Genomic DNA, 24,129 nt, shown 5'->3' on the forward strand with positions numbered 1-24,129 from the left:
CTGTCCATGTTGCAGGTATTTATTCCAACAAGTGTTAAGTACCAGATTGAAAATATCATGTCCTTCTTTTGGCACTGTCGGGTCGTGTGCACGTTTGCCTCAGGGTGGGGCTGGGTGCGATGAAGAAGAGTAAAAGCAAGACCAGTGGGCCGGCGGGTGTTTTAGCTCATGTGGTCCGCGGACATGACGGGAGCAGAGACCTGAGGAAAGAGTATCCCAGACGGGGGAACTGGGAAGGACCAGAGCTCTGAGGGGCGATGGGCATTTCTGCACTTACGACTCCTTAGAAATTACTTGTGTTCCTTGACATCCCAGCTGTGAGACTGTATCTGAGGTGAGAACTGCAAAGAGGTCACTCCGTGTATTTGAGAGAAGGAGCGAGAGGGTGGTCTCCGATGCTGCTGAGACCGAAGACGGCTGCTCCTGCAGAAAGGAGTGATCCCCAATCTTCATCCCTCCCAAAGAAAATCTGCTTTGGATTCAGTGTGGTGGCTACTCATGTCCCCACAGCCTCTTCTTGCCCTCAGGATGGGAAGTCGTACTCTGGTTTTCTATTTCTCACTCCATTCCTTTCTCTTGTAGAGCGATCCAGGGTCAGCATCTACAACACCATCACTGAGGGCTATGCCTATAAAGTATGTTTTAAAAGCTTTTTTAATTAATGGTTAAACATAAGCAGGCACGACAAAATCACGGAGTGCATTTAAATGTTTTCAGATTTTAATTTCTGAAGATCTTCATGACATGAGTATCTTCAGTATTTTCAGACTACAGGATACAAAGATGACATTTACTTAAATAAAACCCAACACCTAAAGTTTAGGCAGTTTTAATAAGTTGTAATAAACAACATACTTACAAGAGAATTTACACACGTAAAAAAAAATTCTTAAACTAGAATATTCTGGCATGTACTTTTTCCAAGGATTCTACATCATAAGATGCATATGTACAGACAATAATTAAAAGTGAACTCACAAATGTTTATCCATACTTTAAATTTCCATAGCTTTGATAAATGACAAAATGACAAAATGTCTAAAAATAAGCACACAGCTACAAACTGAGTGTGAAAGGGATATTATTAATACAAAGCATTAGAAAATAAATACAAATGCATCTACTATAAACCCAGTAATGGTTGTTTGCACTAAGCTGTAAATATATGAAAAACCGACCCCACAAAATTATACTACTGTAGAACTGTTTTGAGAAACTCCCCATCACTGACCATTCTTTCTTGTTGATGAGTAACGTTTATTATGATTCAGTGGAACTAGGTTTACTCATCTTAAACTAGTAAGGAATGAATGGTGGCTGTGATTTACAAAAGAACAACCTGAAGTGAATCTGAAAAGGTACCATAGGTGCCCATGGCCAGCATTTCACACCTGTCACCAGGAAGTAAGGAGATTTTTGTGGGCTCCTTTCTTCAACAGCATATGGAACAATATGTTGGAATTTTAGATTTGATGATGATAAGGCTTCCCTGTCAACAGAAAAAAACGTAGCTTCATTAGTATCATGCAGGGTTCCCTAACAGGCATTAATTACACCTGTAGGAACAAGCCTAAAGAAGTGTCCAACACTCAAACCAAATGGAATGAGAACAGAATGATGGAATGAGAAGTGTAACATTTTTTCTGAGTTGAATACAGTACAGGTTGTCCTCTGTTTAAAAAAATGTTTAACTGGAGACTTAGTTAGGAACCAGATCACCAGTGTATGAATCCAGCTGCTGCCAGTCGCTTCCCTGTCAAATCTGGGGCTAGTTCTTTCTTTGAGCCTCAGTTTCTAGGTCTTTAAAGGGGGATAACGACAAATTCTACCCCTGAGGGCTGCAGTGATGATTAAATGGATACAATGTCTAAAAAGTACTCAAACTGAGTACCTGACAGGTAATCACTTCCCACGTGTTCGATAAAGATTGGGGTGTGTGCAAGTACGTACCTTTTCCAAGACAGATGTGCCTGTGATTTAGGATGAAAATTCTATCAAGGTTGAGAGTGAACCAACTGCAACTTAAGGCAGGTAGTCAACTGATTGGTTATAAGAAAATGACACTGTGACTATAACTCACTTTCCTGTCTGCCCTGGAGCTGAATGTTTCCATCACTGTGGCACACACAAGCCCCAAGAAACGAGAAACTGTAATACTGAGAAGATTCTTTTAAAGACTCATCTCTACTGGGGCGCCTGAGTGGCTCAGTCGGCTGAGCAGCTGACTTCGGCTCAGGTCATGATCTCGTGGCTCGTGAGTTCGAGCCCCGCGTCGGGCTCTGTGCTGACAGCTTGGAGCCTGGAGCCTGCTTCGGATTCTGTGTCTCCCTCTCTCTCTGCCCCTAACCCACTAGCATTCTGTCTCTGTCTCTCTCAAAAATAAGTAAACATTAAAAAAAATTTTAAAGACTCATCTCTACTATTTAGAGAAGGAGAAAGATATATAAACATTTGGTTTTTGAAGACAAAGAAGAGCACTTGTTAATTTCAGGGAGGATTACAAAGTACTGAAAGCAAAAGCATAATGGTAATTAGGCCAATTTTTAATAGCACACCAACAGAAAATCTCTGATCAAATATTATTATCAAATTATTGAAATATTATGTAAGACAGTAGAAGTCGAAAACAAGAAGAGAAAAAGTCTGAAGGAGCAAACAATACTTAACTGCAAAATCTTTTTTTACCCTGTATTAGCAAGATTCAAAACAATGACATCGCGTGGCAACAAGCGGAGCTCCCTCACTGACTGCCTCGGGAGCTCCGGGCTGCGCATGTACACCCCTCTGTGTTCTCCTCCAAATCTCGTGTGTTCTGTCTGAAGTTTATTTACTCGAAAACTATGCCCTCCTCCACACACCTACTCATGAAATCTAACATGCTGGGCCTGCCCCTTTCTTCTTGCCCGATTCCACAGGATGTGTGTAAACCAGCCAGGGAGAGTTTCAGATTGGAAGCTGTATCATCATTATTTAGCATCCGTTTACTTGCATTTCACAAGGGAGGAATTGGCAAATTATTTTGCATTCCAATTCTCAGAAGCACATCTATAAGCAAAAAGAAGTTCCCTCTGCTGAGGACACTGGATTGGCTAGGGGATGGTTCTGTACCTCTCAACAAGGTGTCTGAATGCTAATCCTCCACATGCAATAAAGAAATCCGTTACCTAGTAGTCTAGGGACTTACCTGCTCCACCTAAACTTTATTCTAGGCATTCATCACGGAACGAATATAATCAATTTTAAAAGTCACTGTAATTGGTCAAATTAGGTAACTTAGACAAAGTTTAAACTAACGTATCTGACATTTTAAAATTGTATATGATCACACAAATTTCCTTTATAATTCCTTTAGGAAGTAGCTGCAATGAAACTAAGTTCTCCAATGTTAAAACAGTCCCATGCAAAGCTATCATTAAGATCCGATTAAATGTTGGGGCGCCTGGGTGGCTCAGCAGGTTGAGTGCTTGGCTCTTGATTTCGACTCAGTTTGTGATTCTTGAATTTGAGCCATGCTGTGCTGACAGCGTGCAACCTACTTGGGATTCTCTCTCTCTGCTCCCCATCCCCAACCTCTCAAAATAAATAAACTTAAAAAAAAAAAAAAAAAAAGGATCTGATTACATATAATCTCCAAAACAAGACAGGATCACTGCTTTACAGAAATATTTCCAAGACTAGATTATGTGAACACTGCTTTAAATGATGAAAATTCACTTAACCTAGTTATTTGACACCCCACATATAATAATGAGATTCCCCCAGAGAGTCCCGCACATTCTTGCAAGCCAGAATAATTTGATTCATCCTTGTGTGTGTGTGTGTGCACACACGTTCCAGATAGCATGCACTTCGAGACATGATATTGCAGCCATCTGGAAATCTCATTTCAATCTTTGAAGATGGGAAGATTGTAAATTTTTTAGACAGAAAAGATGGGAAATGAAAGAAAAAGGAAAGTACTTTCTTCAACGAGCTCTCTGTGTTAATCCTTTTGTTTTCTGAATTTTCCAATGGACTAAGCAAGAACATCCAAACTAAAGAAAAAAAACCTGTCAAGTCGCACCACATGGAGGGTATAGTCAGTGCAGAGGAAGTGAACGGCCGTGTTAACACAATCTGGTCCGAATCCCAATGCTTAGAAACCGTGTGACCTCTGAAGTCTCAAATGAAAATATCAACTCCACATGATAACTTGTGGTTGAAATAATAGATATCATACAGTCAGTTTCATAGTATAAAAGTAAAAAACAAAGAAGCAAACAAACAAAAACCCATGACTTAAGGAATAAGGCTTTACTTACACTCCCACCATGCTGCTCTAGCTTCTGTAATGCACTGGTGATGGGCTCTTTGAATTTCTTATCCCTCAGTCTCTTGGAAAGCTTTTAAAATAAGATTGGGAGAATGATTTGGAAAAGTAGCAATATTCACCACAGGCATAAGTAAAACTTCACTAAGGAGTATGCTAACTAGAAATAAAATCATTGAATCCTTACTGTATAGTTAAGTACACAAACACCACTTAATTTGTTTTAGATTCCAAGGCTTCTTTTAGAAAATATCTCATTGAAATTTATATACAATAGACACCACTATATTTGTTAAAACAAGTTCAGCATTATAGTTCCAGTGTCCAGCATAATACTTGGCACAGAACACAAAACAGAAGGGCAGAGAGCAACAGATTTGTCAAAATGTTGAATGTCTGAATGGAGTAATCAATCTAAAATAAGTCATTTTATATATTAGGGTGAAATTCCTGTGGCTAGTCAGGTACAACCTGCTGACCTAAAGGTTGTAAGCAAACACCTGCCAGGATCCTCTTCCTTCTCTCCTAAGGCTTCCCATATATTAAGGTTCGAGAGTCTATTCCCACTGTGTCTTCTCTCCATCAAACACCTGGTGTTGGTGGGAATTCATCTCCCGCTATTCCTAACCTCAGCATAGCAATCCTGATAGATTCACTACCATCCCTACTCTCTATAGGATTTGCTAGATGTTCCCGGGGTGTATGGTCTCTCTGCAGAGTAAGAAGCTAAACTAAACATCCTAGAGAGTTCTAGGATCTCTCTAAATGGACTGGTCCAAGAAAAAAACAGTGAAACTATGATTGAAATACATGCCTCAACTCTGAACTACAGAAGGATGCACACAGAGAAATGCCAGCTGTGGGTTATTCCAGCAAGGACTTTAATTTTTTATTAGTGTGTGCAGTAAAAGATTAATTCCACCTAAAGAAAAGATTGGCCTTTGTCTCTGGCTCCTGGATGGGAACCTCTAAGCCCTTGGTATGATCCTGCCAGATAAGAGCATCTTTGTTTACATGGGGCCTATGGGCCACTTGATCTCAGCTCAGCTTCTGAAGAGGCTGGAGACTAAGGTCGACCATGCAAGCAGCCAGTCATGCTTACTTGACAGAACCCTAATATGAACCCTGGGACACCACGCTGAGGGGAGTTTCTTAGGACGGCAATACTCCATCTGTGTTGCCACATATCACTTCTGGCTGGAGGAAGCAAGCGCTGTCCAACAACTCCAGTGTGAGAGGTCAACTGGAGACTCCACACTTTGTCCTTCCTGGGCTCTGCTCTGTGCACCTCCTTGCTTTGTGGATTTTACTTGGTAGCCCTTCACTGTAATGAACTGAAACCGTGTAACAGCTTTTTGAGTTTCACGAGTCCTTCTAACTGTCCAGTATCCCAGTGTGTATCTGTCCTAAGGATTAAGCTACACATAACAGGAAAACGTCTCATCCTGAATACTGTTTACAGATTCACTAAAAAGCTTACAAGGAAAAACAAAGAAAATGATGAAAAACATGACTGTGGCAATGTACAATTACAGAGGAGGGTGGATGAGCTGTCTTTATAATCCATGCTAATCAACACGGGCATAAGACCATTGTACTGTTCGTTAATTTTTGTCCCCTCCCCGACTCTCGCTCTCACTCTGTCTCTCTCTCTCTCTCTCTCTCTCTCAAAACTAAATAAACATTAAAAAAAAAAAAGAAGAGGAATCAGATTTTTTTTAGGATTTCTGAATCCGTTAACGACTAACTGGAAGCCACTGATCAGAACAAGATACAGACAGCGCATGATACGCATACACAAGCACTCTGTCACCTTTTCAGTACTTACACTTGTCAGCAGATGTTTCAGATGGTCATTCAGAGAAGGACCAACGACGACACTTAGCTGCACGAGAGCATTCAGACCTCTTGCAAACACGTCATCATCCAAGTGTACCTGGGGGGTTAGACGGTCAGGGGTACAGGGGCAGAAAAGGAAAGAGGAAAGACAAGTAAGAAGAAAGGGCAAGCAGGTGGAGAAAAAAGTAAGACTGAACATTCAAAATTAGAAGATAAGCCACTAAACCCTGAATCTAAAAAAATACCCTTTAATGTTATACCATCTAGAAGCAAAAAAATAAACTTCTGGCTTGACTGAAACATTAGCTTAGCTGTATCACAGCAAGCAGCAAGGCTGATGTGAAGTTTCTTACTTTCTCTAATTACTAAAAATGTCCCCTTTTACCTTTCGGATATCCTCTACAGGTGTCTTCAAGTAAGTAATCATTTGTCCCTGAATAACCATGGCCTAATTTTGCATGCACATCAAAATCACAGGTAAAGGACTCATTTGCATACAATTTGGAAGAAAAAAAGACATAAAATATTCTAAATGTACCACAGAAAGTCCAAAGGAATAGAGGATACCAGAGCCGCCTTTAGCACAGGAACCAGTCTTGGAAGCAAAGGCACAGCTTTTTCAGGAGCTCCCTGGACCAAAAGTAATTCTCTAAATCCCTCCTTTGACACGAAGGTGTATGGATGTTTAGTCTCTCTCAAACCCTGCCAAAGACAAAAAACAAACAAAACAAAACAAACAAGCAAACAAAAAAGATTTACTAAGCATCTGGTTATACTAACAACAAAATTGAATTCTTACTAGTCTAAATGAAAATCAAGTTTTATTATGGTTTTCCTAATCATGATTTATAATTTCAATAATTACAATTTCAATTAAACCCAGAAATTGTGGAACAAAGGACATACATAGGACAGGAAGAATTTCTACCCACAGGAAGGAAGGAAAACATTTTGAACATTAAAGGAACAGAAAAAAGAAACGGAAAAGCAAGGAAAAATAAAGGAAATAAAGAAAAAGAAAGGGAGGAAGAAAATAAAAGGGGAGAGGAAGAGAGAGGAAAGGCAAATAATAAAAAAAAAGAAAAAACGTAAAAGAAACCCTCACTAGGATACTGAAAACATTTTGTGTGTACTACCAAATACTGTCTGAAAGCACAGAAAATCAGCCTAAAATGATGGTTTATAATTATTGGACCTCCTACCTTTACAGTGACTTTACAACTTGTTTAATGAGTTTCTAAAATATTGTATTTCCTTCATATTTAAATATTTTATATTAAGATATTTAAAAAACATCGTTTCCTATGAAAATCTTACAGAAAACCACTGTAAGATTTTAAATGTCATTTTTAACATTGGAATGTGAAATAAAAATATGAAGGGGAGCCTGAGTGGCTCAGTCAGTTGAGCGTCCGACTTTGGCTTAGGTCATGATCTCACGGTTCATGAGTTCAAGCCCCATGTTGGGCTCTGTGCTGACAGCTCAGAGCCTGGAGCCTGCTTCAGATTCTGTGTCTCCCTCTCTCTTCGCTCCTCCCCTGCTCACACTCTGTCTCTCTCTCAAAAATAAATAAGATTGAAAAATATATATATATGAAAATGACCCGTATCATTTCTTTCACCCTAAATGCATCAGAAACTATTGGATAGTACTCTTTTATGATTTAATCCATCACTTTGAGTCAAGACAGAAGAGCCACCTGACTTTTTTTGAAAACGTAATACAAAAAAAAGCAACAGCAATATTCCCTCAGTTTGACTAATTATTACCTGTGAATAAGTAAAACTGGCTGCAAAGTCATGCCTAAAAATACTAATTTTCAACCAATTTGCTCTTTAGACCAAACTATCTGCTTCCAAACAGTCATCAAACACTTCTTTTCCTGGACCGCCAAGCACAGCAGCACCACTTTGGAACACAGCTTCTATCACCCTAAGGTTGTGCCTCTCCTGGTCATTGTAGAGATGAGGGATCAGGTCAAGAGAAGTGGATGTCCATAGTGGTGGTTCTGTCAGTACTTTTCCATTATTTAATAAGTAGAAGGAAAGGCTAATAATGTACCCAACACAGAAATAAAGGCATTGGTGTTTGGAAAATAATTATTTAAAGCACTGACTTTATGTAATCTCAACTAAACACAGAGTCCCTTTAGGGACTCTCCAAATTAAAGAACTCCCCTCACCTTCCTCACTTTGTGATTAGCTAGAGCATTTTTTTTTTTTAATGTTTATTTTTGAGAAAGAGAGTGAGTGGGCAGGTGCACCAGGTCATGGGGGAGGGGCAGAAGAGAGAGAGAGAATCCCAAGCAGGCTCCTCACAGTCAGCCCAGACCCAGATGCAGGGCCTGATCTGATCTCACGTACTGTGCGATCATGACCTGAGCCGAAATCAAGAGTGGGATGTTTAATCAACTGAGCCACCCAGGCAGGCACTCCTAATTGGACCATGTTTTCAAAGGTGTCACTATAGTTGTGATTCATCTAAAAATTGGTCTGCTACCATATACCAAAGGTTTAAAAAATTTTTTTAAACTAATGAAACATTGATACATTTTTAAGTTTTTAATACCAAGTTTAAAAGACTTTGATCAAAACTGAATTTCAAAATAGGCTACCCATAAAAATATGCTGTTATTAAACCAAAATCATCTTGTAAGCGGAGATATAAATTAAGAAAAACAAAGACCAACAAAAATGATCGTAACTCTTAAAAAAGACAAGTATCTGTAACTTAAACATAAGACAACTGGCTAGTTCATTTCTCAACTTGTGACTCTAAGGGAATAAATTTCACAGAAGAGATCACTGATCCACTTAAAGCTAATACTCTGCCAACTTTTTCCTGACATGTTAAAAAATACAAGGAATCTATCAAAAATTTTCTTAAAATCCTCTACAAAACGACCTCCCTGACATTCAACTTAAAATGTACAGGTGGGCAAAAGCCCAGAGAATTTTCCAAAAGGACGTTTAGGTAGTTAGCATCAGTTCCCTGAAAAACATATCACATTCACGTTAAACATGACTGGTTGTACAGAAATAGATCAACCACTCATTGCTATCTGATGTAGTTTACGTTAAACCACTGATGTTCTCCTGATATGACTCATTCAATATGATCCCAAGTACTTTTTTGGAATTAAGTGTGAATATTTCATCTACTTATCTACAAATCCCTGTGTAGACTAAGTTGTTTATAAAGCTGATTAATCAGTTTCTAATAAACATATACTGATCATAATTAGTTCCTAAGGGAGCATTGGTGTTTTAATGACTTTCGCTTGGCTCTTATTCCAAAAGCATAAAATAAGATTTACTGATGCGTTGTGAAGTAACATTTAATACAGTTTTTAAGGTGTTTTTTTTCCATAAACACTCAGGAGAAATGGAAATCACACATACCTCTGCTAAAGTAATAAGAAGAGGATCAAATGGAAGATTTTCAGGAGGACATTCCCACTGCAATCTGTGTTTCACTGAACCATGGACCAATCTAAAATAACAAACACTGGTAAACGCAACACGGACAATGTAATTATATATTAAACACTAATTCTCTAACACATTCAGACTCTTTCCAGAACATAATCATATTAGAACTATTCTGTAACATGTAGGAATATCATGGCTTGCAACGTTATTACGAAGGCATCTCACACAGCAAAGTCTGTAACCCCACACTCCTATCCTTTCAGCAAAACTGTTTCGCAGCAAAACTAAACTCCACATGTGTTCAGCCTACACTGTTGGGAGTTCAAGCATGCTGCCATCTGTGAGTCTTAACACAAATGCTACACTTGACATGTTTAAGTCATAATTATAACAAAATAGGTAACCTACCAATGTGCAAACAAAGAAATGTGATAATTAGAAATAGTAACGTGTTTTATATGGAACATTATTTTTCAGATACAGATTCTTTAACCCTCATGATCTAAGTACAAGCCAGATTTCCCCTCTGTTACACAAAAGAAAACAGAGGCCAGGAGGTGAAACAGCCCATGCAGGGTTACAAAATGGTAGCCCCTTGCATGGGTCACTGCTGCTGCTGTTGCTTTTTTAATTTTTTTTTTTATTAACAGCTTTACTGAGTCATAACCAACATGCAACAAACTGTACATGGTTATGAAGTGTAACATTTGATACAGGTTTTGATATATAAATGCATCAAGAGAACCCTCATCATAACCATGACAGTGAACTTACTCAAGACGCTCAAATGTTTCCTCACCCTTTTGTAATGTTCTCAACTTCTTGACACCTTTTTTAGTGTTATTTTCTTAATAGCAAGAGGCCTTGGTAACATTTTTACAATTTTAGCAACCATGATTGCTTAGAGTGGAGAGGGGGGGGTGTAAGAATATGTAAATATGGTTTTGACTCAGAATAAAATAAAAAAATAATAACAATAAAGTGAGGAATGCCTCTTGAGCTCATTTCTCCAAATCTGCAAATACCATTAAAAACTACATTTCTTGAATTTTAGAAAACAACAAAAAGAATGTCGTGGTTATTCTTTCCACAATGAAAATGACATTTCCCATCACCTAGAACAGCTAAAACTGGATACACTTAGAAGAAAGAAATGTTTCTTGGTAGTGAAATCTTAAAATGGTATCATTCTATCAGTAACTATATCGTTTTCTTTAAAACACTTCTGATGGCTATCACAAAAGGTGGCAAAAACTGTATCAAAAGTGAGGAAGAACTACCGTATATACTCATTAATAAATATAATGTCAATAAATACAACTTTTTGAAATTTTTCAAATGTCATTTCAAAAACTAATGAAACAGGGTATTATGCTAAGTGAAATTAGTCAGAGAAAGACAAAAATCATATGACTTCAGTCATATAAGGACTTTAAGAGACAAAACAGACGAGCATAAGGGAAGGGAAACAAAAATAATATAAAAACCTGGAGGGGTACAAAACAGAAGAGACTTATAAATATGGAGAACAAACTGAGGGTTGCTGGAGGGATTGTGGGAGAGGGGACGGGCTAAAGGGGTAAGGGGCATTAAGGAATCTACTCCTGAAATTATTGTTGCACTATATGGTAACTAATTTGGACGTAAATTTTAAAAAATAAAAAATAAAATAAGAAAAAATAATCTCCATTAAAAAAAACCCAAAACAACAACAACAACAACAACAACAACAACAACAAACTAATGAAACAATTCCATTCAATTGTAAACTTTCAGTTTCAGACTATTTACTTGCAACTTGCCCGAGGCTATGAATGCTTATATTGTTTCAGAAACTGGTTAATTCCATTTCTTAAATTACAGATCTATTTGTAATTCTATTTTGAACTGAAATGATTTTCTTCAACAATGTCTCACGATCTACCCCAGTCCAACAGCCAAAGTGTAAATAAGTCACCTTTATTGCAACCTCCTAGTATATAAAATTTTCAATACATTTAAACTAAAAACTGTTATTGATTTGACTCAGTTATTTTGAATAATCTGGTCAGTTATCATCCGTACTGATTTACCTGCAAGGAATACCTCCTTTAGAGTAAATAGCCGCAAATGCAGAAGGGGCTCGGGACTGTTCACCAAACTGAAAGAAAAAGACGACACGAATGCAGTAAGTATACCATCACCTCCACTCTGTGATACCTGCCCAATTTTAATCCTGCTGAGGTCAGAGGCAAAGGGACATCTGACTTTTCACCCACGATGCTGGTATCAAGTGCATCACTCGACTCAGCAACACACCTGAGGAAAACGATCAGTCCCCTCAGTACTGGACCCACAGCCACAGCCACAAACTGTGTATTTCTTTTTAACCCCTAACTTGTTTCAGAGGGCGTGAAGGAGCTGGGATCACATATATAATATAGACAAATACTATTATAAGAACACCATAAATAAATATAACAAAGATAATACATCTTTCTACCCCCCCCCCCACTGTGACCTCTCAAGGTGAGGGCTACATGGGGAAGAAGTGTTAGGTACAGGGAAAGCAGAATTGTCTTCAGTGGCCAGCACATCTCCTGCTTGTCCTCCAGTCAAATATGGATGGTCTGGATGGTCCAGAACCTGTAATTTCTCCCAAATGGTTTCACGCTTCTACAAAAAGCAAAGGCTTACGATAGGCAGGAGTGACAGAGCTGAAGGTGGAGCAAGGCTCTCACAAACATGTGCTCAGATGTGTTTGCTTAGATATATAACTTCACAACTTTGTTTGTCCACATATTAAGAATAAATTAATTCTGGGGGTGACTGGGTGGCTCCATTAGTTAAGTGTCCGACTTTGGCTCATGTCAGGATCTCATGGTTTGTGAGTTCAAGCCCCACATGGGGCTCTCCGCTCTCAGCACGGAGCCCGCTTAGGATCCTCTGTCTCCCTCTCTCTCTGCCCCTCCCCTGCTCACACTCTCTCTCTCAAAAATAAATAAACATCAAAAAAAAAAAAGTTAAAAAACAAAAGAATCAATTAACTCTGTATCTATTCCCAAAGATCATTTAAGAGATGATCAATCACAATGTTTAAATAATCACAGCATACATGATTTCAATACAGTTGATCCTTAGAGAATTTAGGCACAAAAAGTTAATATTTTATCACACAGTACTTTGAACATAATCAAATAAAATACAGTTGTCTAAATTATAAAATATAAACGGACTAATCTGTTTTAAAGATACAACTAGATAAAAATATTTTTCAATCACTTGCAGTAATTTAAAAATACATTTAAGGGTATAAGTTTAGAATTAACCTTTTTTCCTCTGGAAAAACACATGTTTGAAGTTAAAACACACAGAGGAAATGTCACTGACACATAATACTATAATAGGAGATTCATTTACAAAGTTCAACCCACATTCTGCATAATAATTCACAGAAATAGTAATGTTTCATTCATTTAATTACAATTCCTACTAAGAAAAATTTATTTTAAAAACTGTTTTCAAGTAATTGATATCAGATAAGGAAACTTGAAAAAGTGTTGAAGTGGGGGGAAAAATTAAGACAAATTAGGACTACAAACACTTTTTTAGTTCTGCCACCTATTAGGAACTGATTTTACTTTTTGGACCTACAGATCATGTAAATAATCCCTAAATATCCAAAACAACCACCAAGACAAAATTTCTGATTGAAATTCTAAGCCATTCCATTCTTTTCCTTTAATTTTTAACTCATTTTAGAGATAATCATAGCTTTATCTTCCAAGTCTCCATTATCAATTTTTTTTCTACCAGTGGGTTCATTTTATCAATCTTTACCAAATTTTACCAAAATTCCATTACCATGAAAAAAACTATAGTCCCTTCAGTTTTTAACAATATCATCACACACTAAGATTTCAACTGTAAAATTATCAACATTAAATATACTTCACTATACTGAGTTTCATCACATGTAATTTTGGATCCAAGTGAAGTGCTCAAAATTTACGCACATTAAAGTGTATAAATTATAGGTACGTAGACCGGTGAATTCTCCAAAACAGTGGGGTAACAACATGCAGGTGTGGAAAACCTGAATGTGACCAGCACCCTAGGAACCTCTGCCGTGCCTCTTCCCAGTCACTAACCACCTTTTTTCCCTAATGGTGACTTCTGTCCTGACTTCTGACTGACTTACTCTGGTTTGGTAGCTTTTACAGACCTTCGACATGGTCTTGTCTAATATCCTCTATTCTCAGGTCAAGTCATTATTTCCCCAAACTCTCCTTAATTAGTAATAAAATTTAAGGTTAGGGCCACTAAATATTACTACTTCACAAAGTTCTTTCCCCAAAGAGAGGAAGACAACAGAAGTGTCACCATGAATCTCTCAATTAAACGTGGGAAAAAGAAGCAAGGGCAAGGAGAGAGGAGGGCATTCTCCGGGAGTCCCACTCCTCTGACACTGTGCAGTTTACAGAAAGAAGCAAAGCAACACATATGCTTACACAATTTTTCACTTGGAAAGTCAGAAAATCTCCTGCCCTTGGCCAGTTCATCGTACCCTTTCTATGTTTTACCCGCCATCAAAATCAGTGTCTCCGCCATTCTCATAATCCCCTTTAAAGGCTGAAACCAGGATCATCTTACCCTACGCAAGGTTGGGCCACACACTGCCTGGTGTTGTAGCACACGTGTGCTCACTTTCTGGATAATTCAGTGATCTACACACTTAACGATTATCCACTTTCATGCGCGTAAATCTCCTATTTGTGAAATGTGGTTAAATTGCTGTCAGAAGGCAAAGGGAGGCTGGTACTATAGAGGCATTTCCTGGGGAGCTAATTTATAAATCAAAGCAAAATAGGGACGTTTATGCAACTACGGAAGCATGTGGTTCCTCCCACGTCAATTGAATACAAGTTTACTCACTGACGTTAGGAAGTAGCAGAACTAAAGAAAATAAAAAATAAAGCTGATATGAAATTCATCTTACACTCTACAGTACTGCTCCATGAATGTGACAGGATACGCCACAACTGGTTATTCCCCCTTTGACACCTTCTCATTTCCACACTTACATCATCATTATTTCCATTCTTCATCATGATTACCATATGCCCTTCATCACTAACCTAAATGTAACAAAACAAAAAACAATGCCTACAAGGCAGTCCTGACTGTCTTTTGTGCCTACCGGGTTAATTGTCTTAGGGTTAAGTTTATCACTTGGTCGAGGATGAAATTTTCTTGCGGACTCTGGAGAACTGGTTGATGATGAGGATTTGCCTTGTTGAACTGTAGTCCTATGTTTTATTTGTATGCTCGATGATGTCCTTTGATCACAGTTATCTGGAAAAAACGGAAGATCAACAACAACAAAAGAGGTGGAAGAGATAAAGTTCACTCTTATCCATCTGTGTAACAGAATGTGTCACTAACCCAATTCATCTCTTCATTTAAAAAGCAATGTTCTGTACCTGCCCCTCTGTTCCTCAGCTGAACGCCTCCGTGGCACTCTGATTTCTGCATTGCTTCCCTTTCACGCCTGCAGTTAAATGCAACTTGATTTCAGAATTTGGGGAGTAAGAGATGCATTAACAACATAAAGACCAAAACAGAACAGAGTAAATAATATAGTAAAAGACACACAAAAAAGATATGGCATGGAGCAAAATACCCCAAAGACCAATGAAAAAATACAAAATTATGTCAACTTCAGTATCAATAACAGTAAATGAAAAACAATCTGTAAAAAATAAGATAAATAAAATAAACATTTTTTCCCATTCAAACTGTCAAAATAAGCTTTTAGAAACTCAACTGCAGACCTCTGGCTATAGTCAGAAAACATGGACTGGATTTCTGAAAGGAGTAACAGGTTGGCACATCCCCTGGCGTCTCTATCTTCTCTGGTCTCTGTATTTCCAAAGGCCCAAATGCTAACACCTGCATATCAAGTCCGACTTTTCAAGACATAATGACCTCTCCCAGTCAAGGTACTGAAGCTCCTTAACCTGAACATAACCAAAACTACGGTTATCACACTGAAGTTATGGACCTCTTGTTAATTCAAGGTACCACCAACTTTCTGGTCCCTCAGGCTAAAAGACTGAAGAGCACTGTTATCTTCTTTTCCTTCACTTCTTACAGATGTAATCAATGTGGTGTGATGAGGTGGAAGCCGCTTTAGGCTCAGATCTGGGTCTACACCCTCATCTCTACCAATTACCAGGTTTATGAATTAGGTAGATCATTTAATCTCCCCAAGCCTGGATTTCCAGACATTTTAAAAGTGGAGGATAATACAAGCCTATACAGGCTGTTACTGAGGAGTAAAGAAGGCATTATATCAAGTTGCTCAACCAGCCAGCGATGGTTCACTTCTCCCTCTTCCACGCTTTCCTCTTTTCCGCTAATGGGAGGACTCTAGTTCCCAGTGATGATTTTCTGCCTAATCAGATTATTTCTAAACTCCTATGTCTACCAAGCAATCCTCCACCACACGCACCTGGATTCATATACCCAACTGCCTGCTGGTATTTCTAGGTCTGGCTCCAGTCCCAAATTCCATGCGGCCTTTCCTGATCTCCTGTTTCTCAAATGTGTATGTCCATGGCACTCTTGACTTCCGCACTATCTCCTTCTTATTTCTACTTGATTACTCCACTCCCTCACTGCATAGCACTCTAGTCATTCTTCCACTAGAGCATTTCCCACTCTAAGCCTTTAGAATTTCTATTAAATAGATAACTACCCTGGGGTGCCTGGGTGGCTCAGTCAATTAAGTGTTGGACTCCTGATTTCGGCTCAGGTCATAATCTCAGAGTTCCTGGGTTTGAGCACCACAGCAGACTCCTCTCAGAGCCTGCTTGGGATTCTCTCTCTCCTTCTCTCTCTGCCCCTCCCCCCACACGTGTGCATGCTCTCTCTCAAAATAAAGTTTAAAATATGTGTGTATAGGGGTGCCTGGGTGGCTCAGTCGGTTAGGTGGCTGACTTCGGCTCAGGTCATGATTTTGTGGTCCGTGAGTTCGAGCCCCGCATCAGGCTCTGTGCTGACAGCTCGGAGCCTGGAGCCTGTTTCAGATTCTGTGTCTCCCTCTCTCTTACCCTCCCCCGTTCATGCTCTGTCTCTCTCTGTCTCAAAAATAAATAAAAGTTAAAACATAATAATAATAAAAAATAAAATATGTGTGTATATACATATATACACATATATACATATACACATACACATATATACATACACATACACACACACACACGCATATAACTACTCCTCAACTACACTGTAAGATCTTCCTTTAAGGCAACATAGATGAAGTCTTCTTCCACTTCCAAATGAGTTTTTCAAATATTGGAGACACAGACTCCTTCGTTTTCTCTTCTTCAGGATAAACATTGATGCTTTGGCAAGTAATTCCTCATGAGATGATTTTAATCCACTTGCCAAATTAGAATTCTTCACAAGGAGGACAAAACTCCGTTAACTCAGCCCCAAGATAGTTCAAACATGATGTGACCACATCCAAGTGCCTTGCAAAGATAAATTAAATGTAAGATCGTTTCATAAACAGAACAATTTTCATTCACCTAATTTCCTCATCTTACTACCAGCAGATGACTTACTTCCCAATATCACATTTCACTTTCATTCTTAAGGCATTTACCAGAATTATGGTAATTAATGGCTCATTAAATTTGTCAGATAATATTCTAAGTCAAGATAAGCCAGGCTTTAAATATTTCGACCTAACACTGCACTTCAGTGAATATTCAACAAGTATTTGCTATCATGCCAGGTCTCAGTTTTGAGAATTTCCTGATGGGAACAGCATGATCTAAGTTTCTGTATGTATGTATGCATATATGTATGTATCAATCAATCAATCAATCTGTGTCTCTGTTTCTTCAACTCTATAATTGGGGACAATTACAGTAACTGCTCTTAATGTTGATGAAGACTAATGAATTAATATTTATTTTGATCATAAATTGTAATAGCTGTCACAGCTGAAAATGAGGCATCAAAAGATCCTACCCACAAACACAAAAAGAGCAGAGTTGGACACATCAAACCATGATGCATAGTTTTCAACACTACCTACCAAATCTACAAAAGTTTGTGTAGGAACAACTAAATTTCTATCTTCTTTCATGTGAAAAAGATGTTCCTGAAAGGTACCTCCAAGAAGGTGCTGCGTTATATTTTGAATGAATTCAAAGAGCCGCTGAAACTCTTCATTTTGAAAAACTTTGAAACATGCCAGAAAATTGAGCCTCCAAAGGTTTTACACATACAGGGCAGTTTTTATGTATAATATACTTAGGTAAATTACAGCAGTCATTTCAAAACTCACATACACGATGCAAACATTTCTGCGTTCACTTTCAAAACACCCTAGAGGCTTGCTTTCCAAAACAATTATTTTTCACCTATTATTAAAAGAATCCACCTTTACCTTACAGATTAAGTCTGCTCAATTTTTTAAAATGATACCCATCTGGGAGCATACCACTGACAACAAAACCGGAACATGAGTTGTTTGTAAAAGAAAAAAGACTTAATTCATCTTACACTCAACAACTCTTTTAAGTATTTTTTCATTAAATAACATGAGGAAGGTGGTGTAAAGAGGTAATAATGGTGGAAGGAAGTGAAAAGGTAAGGACTGTTTTGTGCTACAAATATTATCGCAGTCACCTCTCATTCTTTTACAAAACAATATAAAGATTCTAAACAGGCACTAGAATCCACTTGACCCAAACATCTAAACTATGTCATAATACCAGAGAGCAAGCAAATCAAGCAGGGCCCCAACAGCAGAACCCTCCTTTTCCCTTTCGTCTCCTTAGGTGCCGCGGATCATCCGAAAGGGGCCATAGACATTCCGTGTCAGCGCTAGGAAAAGCATACTTTGGTTTTCATTGTTTTGGACAGCTCACATCCTATTTCTTTCCCTATATGCACTTTCTTCCGGGACCACGCTTTGAGACCACCGCACTAAAAGACTTGCTAAATTCTCAAGGGGCAGAGGCCACTTTTTTGCCTACTCTCTCATCCGTTGTTCAGAAAGTTCCAGAAGTGACAGGCATCCCACTGAAGAAGCCGTGACCCATCTCTAAAGCTCCTTCAAATTCCAGAGTGCAGCCACAGAACCCAATATCCACCTATCTCAATCCCTTTTTTACCATAAATCCACAGGGCCAATATTAAGGGTCTTAAATTTGCTTCCATTTTTCCTACCCTCTTCCTCTCTAACACCACACTCTTCCAAACACTTAAGACCCGTTCAGGGACAGAGTGGTGTCAAAGTTGGAAAATCAGGAGGACGTGTAGGAAAAAAATCCAGAAAAACAGAGTTGAGTGTTTTGGGGTTTTTTTGTTGTTGTTTTTTTGTTTGTTTTTTTTTGGGCTTTTTTGTTTTGTTTTAAGGAGCCGGGGAGCGGGGAGGAGGAAGGGCGGGCTACTTTCCGCCAAAGCCTGGCCCCGGGAAAGGAAGGGTGCGCTCTCGGCGCTCGGCAGCTTCAAGGTCCTTAGCAACGAGTCCGGCGGCCCTAGAGACAGGCCAGCCCGGAAGCCTGCAGGGCGGAGACGGCGCGGGCGGCAAGGCGGCATCCCCGCACCCCTGGCCCACGGCATCCGGTACCCGATCCTACCGCGCCTCTCTCCCGCGGCGATGCGCACGCCGGACGCCACTCCGGCTGGCACTTTCGCCCTGAGCCCGTTCGGCCAACTACCCACTCGCGTCACCGACCGCCGGGGTTCGGGAAAACGAGGCTTCGCGCGGTCCCCAGATCTGGCCGCGCAGCGCAGTGACGTCAGACGCACGCAGCGTCCTCTCAGCCTTTAGCAGGAAGACTGCGGAGGCGCCGGGCGGAAAAGGGTTGTCCTGGCAACGAGGTGCCGGGGGTTGGCGTTGCGTGGTGGCGAAGGGGCACCGTGTGGAGGGTCTTTGAGGACTGATGAGAGGTGCAGGGAGCAGAGGAGAGCACAAACTCCTAGTTCCCTGCACCACAATCTCTCCCTAGTCGCTGTACCTAACACTTAACACGTTTCTTGAACACTTAAAATATTGTTTTCTCCACCTGCCCTAGCACCTGAGAGCTAAGGATCGTGAACTCCAGCCCCAGGGTCTTCGGGGAAGAGAGCCAAAGCCACCTACAGGCCCAGCTGTGGAATTTCGTTTCCTGCCATAACTTCCTGATTCGCATGCCAGGGCATTCTACATAATACATCCGTATTTTAAGAAAGTGGGTGTGGGGGCGCCTGGGTGGCTCAGTCGGTTAAGCAGCCGACTTCGGCTCAGGTCATGATCTCACAGTCCATGGGTTTGAGCCCCGCGTCGGGCTCTGTGCTGACAGCTCAGAGAGGAGCCTGCTTCAGATTCTGTGTCTCCCTCTCTCTCTGACCGTCTCTCGTTCATGCTCTGTCTTTCTCTGTCTCAAAAATAACTAAACATTAAAAAATTAAAATAAAAAAAAAGAAAGTGGGTGTGCTTTTAAACTTCAGATTATTTTAATAAAACTGATGCTGCAGGAAAATGAATGTCCCCATGTGTCTACCAAAAGCAATTTGGATTGTCATAGTAAAAAGTCCTTCAAACCTGTCCGCTGCATTCTTTTCCAGCGTCTTCTGTTGTCATCCATAGCCTTAGCTTTTTTGCTCAGGTAATAGCTAATTATACAGTCCTCATTGTCTGAGCCCCCCAGGCCCTATGATCCCTCCCTGCCCTCGGAGCTCCATTCTTGCTTCCTGAGTTACTGCTGTGGAAGCTTCTTCCACAGGCTGTGACTTCTTTATGACAATGATTACGCCTTTTCCCTGCGTTTCTCCACCTTCTGGCACGATGTAGCAGGACTCAGAAAGTACTCTGAATAAATGAAACAAACAAATGAATCCTATGTATATCTAACTCCTCGAATGTACTGTGAAATTTGCATACAAGTCTAAACTTTTAAAATTCATTATGTGCTTACCTATCTTCCCCATGTGACCGAAACTGTCTCTATCCCTTTGGTCTCCAATTAGCACAACGTGTGCTTGAGAGTAGTGTTAATTTTTTTTAACTTTGTTTTTGTTTTAATTCTTTTTGAGAGAAAGAGCAGGCAGGGGACCGGCATTTAGAAAATCCGAAGCAGGCCCCACTTGGGGCTTCTATCCCACAACTGTGAAATCATGACTTGACCCAAAAAAGAGCCAGAGGATTAACCAACTGAGTCACCTAGGTGCCCCTTAAGTAGTGTTTAAAAAAAAAAAAAGGAAGAAGAAAAAGAAAAAAGAAAAAAAAGATCATCTTTCTTAGCTATTTTCACCTTATGATCTCCCTTCTTCAGATTCTCCATGCCTTATGATATCTCCTTGTCCTCTCCCTCCCACCTAGCATCCCCACTGATAGACTTAGCAGCACCTGGCTCATGGCCAGTTAGTCCCTCTGCCTGAAGTGTAAGAATAATTTGTATTCAGTATTGCAGAGAAGTGAAGTTCATGTGTTCTGGAGTTAGGCCATCCAGGTTGGAAACCCAGCTCCATCACTTACAAGCTGCAAGACCTTGTGCAAGTCATTTAACCCCTTAATTTCCTCATCATAATAAGGTTCATGTAAGACTTAAGTAAGAGCACAAATAAAGTTCCTAACACACAGGAAAAAACAAGTATTCACCAGTGCAATTGTTGAGATGAATGCCAGTTGAAGTTTGCATAGAGTACACTGTGTTGCAGAAGTCTAGAGCTCTGTCTTGGTGTTAGTATAAGACCATGAATAGTGACATGGATTTTTCCAATTTTTAAAAATAACCATAATTACTTGTGTGAGCCTCTCCTAATCATAATTAAATCAACCTCTTGTAAATTTGCTGTCTTCATTTTAGAAAATTAAGAGACAGGTGCATTGGCATTTTGACTTTGGATACTTTCTTGAACATACTACTTTGAGAAGCCTGTGAGACATCCAGGTGAAGGTGACCAGAAGACAATTGGATATACCCATCTAGTGCGGAACAGCAAGAGTTATGGATTTTATAGTAATCAGCGTATAGACAGTAACTGAGGCCATAAAGAGCGTATAGACAGTAACCGAGGTAATTCAGGGAGAACATGCTGTGTGTGAGAGACAGAAAGCCAATAGTAGACTTCTGTCTCTGAATCCTGTTCTGGTTTCAAGGTTTAATTCTCTATTTGGAGAGAGTACAGAGCGAGTGGTTGACCTATGTGTCTAGAAATATGGCAAATTATTCTCACAAGACAGTGAGTACCATACATCTTCCCTATTCCCCTACTAATTTACTCTCCGCTGTTCTCCATCTACTGTACGCTCTGGGAGTTGATCACCATGGATTGGCATCAACAAGGCTCCCATGCCCTCCAGATCACACTTGGGCTTGGCCAATGGGGAAGCTTAATAACAAATTGTAGAATTTGGGGAGAGTGAAATCAGAAGATTTCATTCTTCTGCTTCATCTCCAACAGTTTCCCTGGAACTGGCTACATCCCTAAATGAAGGTCACAGCTCCTTTCTAAATAGCCAACTTCAGGACTACAGGTGTAAAATCTCAGGTGCTTCCTGCCCTTGATTAATGCACTCTCTGTGCAGTTACCCTATACTTTAAAAAATAGTCCCTTTGTAAACAAACCCTTGCCAAATCATCCTCTGTTTAACGTATCACTTCATGTTGTGTAAGTTATGAAGTAGATAAATCTAATCAAAGCTGAAAACTCAGAATATTTTTCTCATCATTTTGATTTCTATTTCACTTGGGAGCACATCTTAATTATATTTATTTAGTCACCAAGCATTTTTAAGAAAATATCAGAGGTATTGTTGGTGGGGGCTTAATTACTTTAACAAAAATCTGTTCCTTTTTGTAAAAATTTCAGACCAAGTGATCATTCCCGATTATTAGGAAATGAGATATAAGCCATTTTTTATGTAATTTCTAGTACACACTGTCAGGAGATGTTAGACATCACCATTATATAATCATTGCGGTGCCCATATGGAAAAATTAATTGCAATTGTAATTTTTTTTCCGTATGGAAAACATTAAGCAGTGATAGTAGCTACTCAGGTGAAACCAAAGATCAACATGAATGAGGACGTAGGTCAGCATTTGTACAATAGAAATCTAATGTGAGTCACATATGAAATTTTAAATTTCCTAGCAGGCACAGTTTTAAGAAGTAAAAAAAAAAAACGTGAAATTCAGATTAATACGATATTTTATTTATTATATTTTATGTAATAATTTATATTTATAATTTTTTATTTTATTCATTTTATATAATAGTTTATATTTATATCAATAAATATTTTGTTTCTATAAAACATGTCCAAACTATTATCAGTGTGCAATGATTAAAAAAATATTAGTATGATATTTTACATTCTTGTGTCATAGTAAATCTTCAAAATCAGGTACGGATTTGCTTCTCAATGCAGACACATTTCCTCAGTAGCCACGGGAGGCTAGTGGCGATCATACTGGAGAATGTCATGGGAAAGCTGTGGCCTTACTTAGTGGTCCAAACAGAACCAAGGAAATACATGGATTGTATCAAATGGTTACACAGAGTTCACAGTTTATGTACAGCATACCATTAGATGTTGGAATATCAGTGCAAAATCTAAAGAGATAACACATTAATTGATTATGAATCCTTGTAGAATCAGTGCAAATGACAACTTCCTTTAAGATTCTGAGTTGAGTTTAATTTCTTTTACAAATTCCCTTTTTGTCTGTGGAAGAGACTTAATCTTGTTCTCCTTGGAAATGTGTTTGGAGAGGGAGCGATGAAGCTTGGAGAGGTCAGGCATCTGGTCCTCTGCTGTCATCTGCCTGTGTTGCCATCTGCCCAGAAGTACTCTGACTTTCCTGGTCCTCGGTTGGTCACTATCCTCTGTCCATGTGGATTGCTCATCCATCTCTCTCATTCCACGTTCTCATTCATAGTTAATTCCACTCTTCTCTTAAGTGCCCAGGAAATAATCTATTCTTCCTATCTTTTTTTTTTTTTTTTTAACGTTTATTCAGGTTTGAGAAACACAGCATGAGCCGGGAAGGGGCAGAGGGAGAGGGGAGACACAGATGCTGAAGCAGGCTTCCGGGCTCTGAGCTGTCAGCGCAGATCCTGATGCGGGGCTCGAACTCATGAACCATGAGATCATGACCTGAGCTAAAGTTGGATGCTTAACTGACTGAGCCACCCAGGCGCCCCAATTCTTCCTATCTTAAGTGAGAGATACTCATATGTTAGTTTCCACCCTTTGGAGATCATAGAAACCAGTGAGACTGTCTTTGAGTCCTTTGCCTAGCCACACCATCTGCCAATTCCTGTGATCCTGTGCCCTGCTAGGTTCAGGACTACCTAGAGGGTATCGGGGCATTCGTTCTGAGACATTGTCCTGGGGGTGGGATGAAAGGTGGGAGAGGCAGGGCACACTGTGTCTTTGTGCCCTAGGCCTTGACTCTGAATGATATACTGTTCTTCCAACTCTTCCAAATAATGACTGGTCCTTGGACTTGAAACTTCAAGGCCAAGAATTTGATTCTTGTTGTCAATACTTT

The 24,129-nt window shown here is 39.5% G+C and overlaps 1 protein-coding gene across 8 annotated transcripts; it reads right to left on the minus strand.

Annotated features, from left to right (window-relative positions):
- Nucleotides 1–3: 3 nt before the first annotated feature.
- On the minus strand, nucleotides 4–19,364 carry PACRGL (parkin coregulated like). Of its 8 annotated transcripts, none has more exons than XR_015250554.1 (11): nucleotides 19,225–19,360; nucleotides 16,842–17,100; nucleotides 15,043–15,110; nucleotides 14,760–14,914; nucleotides 11,653–11,720; nucleotides 9,551–9,641; nucleotides 6,716–6,850; nucleotides 6,138–6,245; nucleotides 4,302–4,382; nucleotides 1,363–1,489; nucleotides 4–628 (listed from the first exon to the last, which is right to left on the minus strand). XR_015250554.1 is itself a non-coding variant. In XM_086705343.1 (11 exons), exons 2-10 carry the CDS (start codon nucleotides 16,964–16,966, stop codon nucleotides 1,433–1,435), a joined length of 888 nt encoding a protein of 295 aa, XP_086561469.1. In that variant the 5' UTR covers nucleotides 16,967–17,100; nucleotides 19,225–19,360; the 3' UTR covers nucleotides 4–628; nucleotides 1,392–1,432. The 8 variants fall into 8 exon arrangements, 7 of the variants coding, with proteins under 7 accessions (XP_086561469.1, XP_086561468.1, XP_025777665.1 ...); XM_086705343.1 differs by having other exon boundaries at nucleotides 1,392–1,489; XM_086705342.1 differs by lacking the exon at nucleotides 4–628 and having other exon boundaries at nucleotides 699–1,489.
- Nucleotides 19,365–24,129: the final 4,765 nt, after the last annotated feature.

The sequence above is a fragment of the Puma concolor genome, chromosome B1, assembly GCF_028749965.1.
Source record: "Puma concolor isolate L17-30 chromosome B1, mPumCon1.1.hap2, whole genome shotgun sequence".
In the NCBI taxonomy this organism is placed as follows: Eukaryota; Metazoa; Chordata; class Mammalia; order Carnivora; family Felidae; genus Puma; species Puma concolor.

What these genes read in the sequence shown, in the direction of transcription:
- PACRGL (XM_086705343.1), bottom strand. Translation starts at nt 16,966, where the DNA reads ATGTTTATCCTGAAGAAGAGAAAACGAAGGAGTCTGTGTCTCCAATAT. An exon ending in TCTTACAGTGTAGTTGAGGA is followed by an intron (nt 15,111 to 16,841) that starts GTAGTTATATGC and finishes ATTTAACTGCAG; the next exon opens with GCGTGAAAGGGAAGCAATGC. An exon ending in ACCCTAAGACAATTAACCCG is followed by an intron (nt 11,721 to 14,759) that starts GTAGGCACAAAA and finishes TTTTTCTTTCAG; the next exon opens with TTTGGTGAACAGTCCCGAGC.